This window comes from Ailuropoda melanoleuca, chromosome 5 (assembly GCF_002007445.2).
Source record: "Ailuropoda melanoleuca isolate Jingjing chromosome 5, ASM200744v2, whole genome shotgun sequence".
In the NCBI taxonomy this organism is placed as follows: Eukaryota; Metazoa; Chordata; class Mammalia; order Carnivora; family Ursidae; genus Ailuropoda; species Ailuropoda melanoleuca.
This window is the reverse complement of record NC_048222.1, coordinates 102,674,695-102,682,927: the sequence shown is the minus strand read 5'-3', so window position 1 is coordinate 102,682,927 and position 8,233 is coordinate 102,674,695. Positions and strand designations below refer to the sequence as shown.

Below are 8,233 nucleotides of genomic sequence, written 5' to 3'. Positions count from 1 at the left end.
TTTTTAATTTCTGTCAGATTCGCTCTCATTTCTGCCCTTAGGGATTCTATATTCTCAGCAACGCTTTCTCTGATGCTTTTTTCAAGTTTACTCATCATCTTGACCATTGTTGCTCTGAATTCCATTTCTGATAATTGGGATACATCCATATGTATTAATTCTGTGGCCGAGGCCAATTCTGTGGCAGAGGCCACAGACTCACTGTCTTTTCTTTGCTGGGGCGGGGGGNAGGCCAATTCTGTGGCAGAGGCCACAGACTCATTATCTTTTCTTTGCTGGGGGGGACTTCTCCTTCTCGTCATTCTGATGAAGAGAGATTGCAGGGTTGTCCAGAGCCCAAGTGTTGACTGGGACCCAGGCCGTGCGCCCTTGTTTTATAGAGATCTTAGGGATGTGGGCTTCTTCTTTAAAGATTTTATTTATTTATTTATGTGGCAGAGAGCCAACCAGCGAGGGAGGGAACACAGGCAGGGGAGTGGGAGAGGAAGAAGCAGGCTCCCAGCAGAGGAGCCCGATGAGGGACTCGTTTCCGGAACGCCGGGATCACACCCTAAGTCAAAGACAGGCGCTCAATGACTGCGCCACCCGGGTGCCCCCGGTTGTGGGCTTCTTGATTTTTCAGCCTGCCTTCTGGGGGAGGGGCCTGCCGCACCGATACTCAGGCAACCCCATTTGGGTAGAGTCTCCGTGTCCCCTGCTATGGGGGATGGGGATGGGCACATTGTGAGCCGGTATTTCCAGGCTTTTGTTCTCTGGCGGCTTTCCCTGGCGGTTTGCTGTGCCTCTTCTGAGAGTCAGAGCAGCAGCAGCCGGATCTCAGCCTCTTTCACAGAACAGAGGGATTGCGGCCCGTTCTCCACTGATGTTCTGGCCACTTTAACTCTGTTACTGTTGGTGCTGCTCAACCCTGCAGCATCCTGGGCTGTGCGCCCCACATCCGGCATCCCAGCCCTCACTTCCAGGGCCGGCGCGTCTCTGTCCTTTGTGTTTCTAATGCCGCCAGCCGCCCTGCGCACTCCCGGAGCTCCCGGTCTCAGTCTGGATCCAGTGAGCACACCGGGATTCCCGAGTTCCGTGAGATGCCCGGTGGCGCGCGCTCCTGGCTCACGGTCTCAGTCCGCCCTCTCCGCTGTGCAGGTGACTACCGCTTCCCGGTGCCCAAACGTGGTGGCTCCCTCCCCCTTCCATTTATCTTCCGATATCTGTGCGCGGTTTCACGGCTCCCCGCTTCGTACCTCAATACTCAGCACTGGAGATGTTCATTTGTAGAGATCCAGATGTATCTTCCTGCGTCTCAGGCTGATTCCGTGGATGTTCAGGCTGGTCTGGTACCTATCCAGCTCGACTCAGGGGACCGGCTGAAAAAGGGGTCCCCCACTCCTCCGCCATCTTAACTCCTGAGCCCTTCAGTTTAAATGAATGACAAACCTCTGGGGGAGTTCAGTTCAGTCTGAGGGCATGGAGAGAGGTGACTGGACTGGCTCAGGGGTCTGCTCCTCCAGCTCTCGAGTGTGCTCACGCCCTCCACGGTAAGGAGACCCACCCGCCAATAGGCCGCCTTGCCCTATGGGACTGAGAATTCTGAGAGAGCCCAATTACGCACCTAAGCAAACCCTTCCTCTTACTGGGAAAACGGAAACAAGAAACCTGGAGAAAAAGGCTTTTCCCTTGTCTTCTCTTCACTTGACAGGCAAAGGTCTTTTTAGTCACTACAAAGTGAAAGACCTTAGGGGCAAATGTTTTTCTCCCTCCAGAGGTAAGAGATCCTGCCACGGGATCACCAGTGGTATTTGTTACAGTTGACGCATCATAATCACCCAAAGTCCATGGTTTACATTGGGATTCACCCGTGCTGTCATACATTCTGTGAGTTTGGATAAGTGTATAGCGACACAGATCCATCATTATGGTATCATGAGGAGTATTTTTACTGCCCTAAAAACCCTGTGATCCATCTATTCATCCCTTTCTCTCCTCACCCCTAAATTTTTTTCCACATCTCCTACGACTTCATTAGGAAATGTTCCTGGAATTAGAATAGAAAATAGAGACTTGGGGGCGCCTGGGTGGCTCAGTCAGTTAAGCATCTGACTCTTGATCTCAGCTCAGGTCTTGATCTCAGGGTCGTGAGTTCAAGTCCCACACTTGGAAAAAGAAAAGAAAAGAAGGTCTTGCGTAGTTTTAGGCATTTAATACATACTACTCTCAAAGTGCCTTCAGGAAAGTTTATGCCAAATTATATTCACATTCATTTCGCGGAACTGTGTGTTCATTTTTAGAATCCTTAATATTTCATTTCACTTTATACTTCTTTACAAGGGAGGGTGGATTGTACATTTGGTGTTGATTTTTTTAAATTTGTTAAATCTGTAGTTTTCTAATAGATTTTATTATATTTGGGGATCTGCTGTAGGAAAAATTGAAGTGGACATTAAAATATGGATAATTTCTTGGTACAGTTTTACTTAACAGAAAGTAAGAATTGTTCATGAATTTCAAGTGTGAAATATGACTTTATATTTTTATATGCTATTTTTTAAAGCTTCTTTCTGATTTTTTTTAATCTTACTCCTAACCATAACATTCAGTTCACAAGTTTTTTTTTTCTTTTTTAGTTTTCTTAACAAAAAGGCAATACACATTCATTTGTGGAAAAAATAAGAAAAATGAACAAAAAGGAAATAAAAATTGCCTCTTATCCACCACTGTCTAACTAGTGCCTATTGTCTTTTAGCTTTTTTAAAAAATTCTACATAATACATTTTGAATGCATATATATGCCACTAAATACTTTATAACATAAATTTAATGATTACGTAGTATCCTATTGCAATAAAATACTTTTAAAAGTCCACTTATTTGACTGGTTTCCAATTTTTTGCTGTTGAAAACAGTGCTTTGATAAGCATCCCAATGCATGTCCATCATTGTTTTTTTTGGCTGAATTTATAACAATGGAATTTCTACATAAAAGGCATGCATAAATCTAAGGTTTTAGATACATATTGCCAGATTTTCTTTTCATGTTGAGAGTACCCATTACCCTGAATGTTTTAGTATATTTTTTAGGTGTTTTTAATTTGATAGTCAAGAAATCCTATCTCATTGCTTTATTTTGCATTTCTTCAATTATTAGTGGGGGTTGAACGTTTTTGTTTATTGACTGTGTATATTTTGTAGATGTCCACTGATGTACTTTTGTTTTTCTATTGATGTATTTGTGTTTTTTGTTGTTGCTATTTTTAAAAGCTCCTCGTTAATTTATTAACCCTTGATCTGTAATGTCTGTTGAAATTGTTATCTTCAGTTTTTAGCCTTTTAATTGTATTTATGGTGTGTCTTAATAAAGAGTCTTTAAAAATGATGTTTTTTAGCTGCTATGTCAGTGAAAGAAGTCCTTCAAAGCTTAGTTGACGATGGGATGGTTGACTGTGAGAGGATTGGAACATCTAATTATTACTGGGCTTTTCCAAGTAAAGCTCTTCATGCGAGGAAACGCAAGTTGGAGGTTCTGGAATCTCAGGTAAGTCACTGCAGTTAAAGATTACAGATTCGTTTTATAAGAAAGAAATTTGTTTTATTTAATCTTCTTTTCATTTAGTGGTTTCCATTCAATTTTAACATGCATTATTTGACTCAGAATCTAAAGATAATCAACATCTCTTTCTCCTAAATAATACAAGGAGCTTAGAATGTTTTAACTTTCATCCTCCCACCTGCCATGATGTTATTTTATAGTATTTTAGTTCCTTTTAGGGTTACAGAAGAATGGATGGGAAGGTACAGAAAGTTCCCAAATACAGTCGATCCTTTAACAACATGGGGTTTGAACTACATGAGTCCACTTATACATGGATTCTTTTCGACACATATAATACTGTAAATGTATCTTCTCTTTCTTATTATTGTCTTAACATTTTCTTTTCCCTAGTTTGCTTTATTATAAGAATACAGTATCTAATACATATAGCATACAAAATATGTGTTAACTGTTATTGGTAAGGCTTCTGGTCAACAGTGGGCTATTAGCACTTTAAGTTTTGGGGGAGTCAAAAGTTATATGTGGATTTTTGACTGCATGAGTGTCACCCCTAACCTCTGCATTGTTCAGTGGTCAACTGTATAATTCTCCTCCACTATCCAAAAGTGGAACATTCCTGTGAAACCTTTTGTAAGCTAAAATGGCATAAAGTGAAAAAGCAACTACCATTAATCTATATGGAAAAAATATTTGAGTGTTTCTGAACCCCAAAAGGAGCCTCTCTTTAGCTTTTCAGATACCTGTAGGACACATCTTGCTAACAGATGCACAAAATAAATCAGGATAAAGTGCAGATGCTCACAGATATAGTTCAAAGCCGTGGAGCCTGCTGCTCAGATGCTGAGTGTAGCTCCCAGGGAAGGAGCTTGCTGGAGCTGCTCTCCCCGATCTGGGTGCGTGCTACCTCAGTACTGGCTAGCTGCAAAATGAACGCTGAAACAGTATTTTTGCTTTTTATCTTTTTTTGTAAAAAACAAAAATACTCTTCAGATATCTTTTAGTTAGCAAAAATGGGTAGTAATATAGGTCTTTCATAAAAGGAAAATGGCATAACATGAACTTTTGAAGAGTTGGGTATACCTGTACCGCCCCTTCTCCCTACCTACATGCAATTTCCACTATGATTTACGTTTTGTATTTAGTGTGGTACATTTGTTATAGTTGATGAGCCAATACTGATACCTTGTCATTATATAAAGTCCATCATTTACATTAGGGTTCACATTTTGTATGTTGTGTGAATTTTGACAAATGCATAAATGTCATGTATCTGCCATTATAGGATCATACAGAATCGTTTTGCTGCCCTGAGAATCTCCTGTGCTCCAGTTATTTGTCCATCCTTCCCTCTCCCCTAATCCCTAGCAACCATTGATATTGTTTACTATTCTACAGTTTTGCCTTTTCTGGAATGTCATATAGTTGGAATTAGGTAGTCTGTAGCCTTTTCAGACTGGCTTCTTTCACTTAGTAATATACCTTTAGGTTTCCTCCGTGGCTTTTGGTGGCTTGGTAGCTCATTTCTTTTTATTGCTGAACAATATTGCATCGCATAGATGTGCCACAGTTTGTTTATTCATTTAGCTATTAAAGAAAATCGTGGTTGCTTCCAAGAACATGTATTTGGTCTGTATTATAAGATTCCACTACATTTTTTTTTTAAGATTTTATTTATTTGACATAGACACAGCGAGAGAGGGAACACCAGCAGGGGCAGTGGGAGAGGGAGAAGCCGCCTTCCTGCTGAGCAGGGAGCCCGATGCAGGGCTCGATCCCAGGACCCTGGGATCATGACCTGAGTCGAAGGCAGATGCTTAAACAACTGAGCCACCCAGGTGCCCCAAGATTCCACTGCATTTTAATTTTATTTTTTTATTCTTTTATACAACTGAGGGGGTGAATAATCATGTGGAATTTATAGTGTAGGCAAGATGTGGAACTTTAGGGAAATGGGCTGTGGACTTGTTTTGGGGTGAGGCAGGGAAGAATCCTGATTCTCTAGAAGATAACAGGAATAGGAAAAGTGGATCAAGAATAGTAAGGAGATGAATTTTTTCTGTTTGGAGATATATGGGATTATGTTTCTTCACAGGAAAATTCTGAAACACTGCTTTTTTAAAATGTTGCTCCTGGGTTCAAGAAGGTCAAAGTTTGTAAGTAGCCCTGAGTCAGTCTGTGTTTTTAATTATAAGCAACACAAACTAACTTTGGCTGAGTTTAGCAGAAAACGAATTTATTGGAAGATAAAAGATGGACTTAGAGAATCACTGGGAAGGCTAGAAACCCATTTCTAAAAGAAGGCAAGAACTGAGGGAAGGTGCACAGCCAGACCACAGCCAAGGTCACGCCATGAAACCTGTGTGCTGAGGATTCTGCTGCCCCAGAGCCATGCCATGACCCCTCCATCTGGCTCTGCTGACATTGCTGACCTCAGAAGAGGATTCCACTGGTGCTCATGACCCTGGCTAAAGAAGTAGATGTTGCTGCTGCCCCCCCGCCAAACCCTCAAAAGAATAAAAAAACTCTGTCCTAGCTACAAGTCACAGTTTTGGGAAGTACATGTCATTGACTAAGCCTGGGTTACATGCCTACACTCTAGTTGCCAGGGGAACTGGGGGAAATAAATGATTGGAGTTTCTAGTTTCTATGATGGACAGTAGCTCCCTCCTGTTGGCACCCGCAATTCCCGAAAGAGGAAGGGGGTTTGAATGCTGAGTAGCACTCTCTCTCCTATCAGGTTAGATATTTGCAAAATAAATCGAGAGAAAAAACTGGAAAAGAGCACAGGACTTGGAGTCAGACTAATAACAACAAAATTATTGAATACGTACTGTCTTCTTTGTGCCAGATACCATTCTAGGCACTTGGGATCTGTTAGTGGACAAAGAGTGGAAGTGGGGAAACGGGTAGGTTAAGTTATTGGAATAATCCAGCTGTGAAGTAATGGTGGTTTGGAACAAGGTGGTAGCAGCCCACCTACCCCTCCTTAGCTGTAGGCAACTAGTAACCTACCTCTTTCTTTTTTCTTTTCTTTAAAGATTTTATTTATTTATTTTAAAGAGAACGTGTGTGAGCAGGGGAAGGGGCAAAGGGAGAGAGAGAGAGAGAGAGAGACAATCTCAAGCAAACTCCACACTGAGCGTGGAGCCTGACTCGGGGCTCAATCTCAGAACCCTGAGATCATGACCTGAGCCAAAATCAAGAGCCAGACACTCAACTGACTGAGCCACCCAGGTGCCCCCCAATAAGCTACTTTCAGTTCTTGTAAATTTCCTTGTTCTGGACAATTCATGTGAATGGAATCACATAATATGTATCTTTCATGATTGGCTTCTTTCATTTAGTTTAATGTTTTCAAGGTTTGTCCATGTTGTCGTATGTATCAGTATGCCATTCCTTTTTATGGCCAAATAATATTCCATTGTATTAAGATACCACATTTTATTTATCCATTTATCAGTTGGTGGCTATTTGGGTTGTTTCCACCTTTTGACTATTATATGTGATGCTGCTATAAACTTCATGTACAAGTTTTAGTGTGGACACATTTTCATTTCTCTTGGGAATTGCTGGGTCATGTAAAAGCATGATTAATTGTTTGAAGAACTTCCAAACTTCTCTCTAATTTGGCTGCGCCATTTTACATTCTTACCAGCAGTGCGTGAAGCTTCCAGTTTCACCACATCCTCCCTGAAACTTATCATTACCTGACTTTTTTGACCCTAGCCATCCTAGTGGTTGTGAAGTGGCATCTCATTATGGTTTTGCTTTCCATTTCCCTGATGACTAATGATGTTGCATATCTTTTCATGTGTTTACTGGCTATTTGTGATCTTCCTTGGAGAAATGTCTATTCAGATCCTCTTACCCCTTTTTTAATCTTTTAATCATGTTGCTGCATTTTTTTTCCTGCTAGGAAACAACACGCATATTTATTCTTCGCTCAGCAACTTTTTTTAAAAGTTAATCATGAAATTAGAAACTTTATACAGGGCAATTTACTTTTAGGCCTTATTGCATTTTTCTATCTTCATGGTTTTGTTCTTTTATCCTCTTTGAGAATTCCCTTGCCCTTCTTTTCTAACTAGCCAAATTCTACACATCTCTCTTCTCAGAAATCATCTCAGGCTCCCATAGCTTACAGTGTTTTGGGCCTTCTCTAAACCTATGATATTTTTGGTTTTACCGTAATATAATGTATTGCTTTGGTACATACTGCTGGTTTTCTGTGTAATGAACATTGCCCCTTTCTTCTTTACTAACAAAACATTTTGTTGAGGTAACAATGTGTCTTACGGAAAAAATGCTCATCTTCCCACACTGCCTTGCAACTAAGAGTGGCAATGGAAGACAGTTTTGAGGAGTGAGATGTAAGTGAAAGACTAGTTTTGAGGTTTGTAGGAAAGTGTTTACTTTCCTCATAAAGGCAAAACCCTTTCCCCTTCTTTTCCATGATGTGGACATGAGATTATATTGTAACCTGACAATAAGAAGCATTAGGATGAAGACCTGTTCCTTAAGAATGTCAGAGCCTGAATAAAAAGGGCTTGGGTCTCTGGTGGCATTTTGAGATGCTGCACTAGCCTTGGACTGCCTAACCTCTGGACTTTTTAATCCAGTTTTAGTCAGAAGTTCTGTTATTGTAGCTGAAGGTATTTTAAATGGATACAATTGCTTTGAAAACTTCTTTTA

At 40.9% G+C, this 8,233-nt stretch overlaps 1 protein-coding gene across 6 annotated transcripts in view; it reads left to right on the top strand.

Moving 5' to 3' along the window:
* The window catches only part of MND1 (meiotic nuclear divisions 1), a 109,421-nt gene that overhangs the window by 17,541 nt on the left and 83,647 nt on the right, over window positions 1–8,233 (top strand). For all 6 annotated transcript variants that reach the window (XR_004625820.1, XM_034661505.1, XM_034661501.1 and 3 more), the window contains one exon: window positions 3,375–3,523. Coding sequence is in view for 5 of the 6 variants with exons in the window: in XM_034661501.1 (XP_034517392.1) it covers window positions 3,375–3,523 (149 nt within the window). In the remaining variant the exon portion in view is untranslated. The remainder of the gene's footprint in view (window positions 1–3,374; window positions 3,524–8,233) is intronic.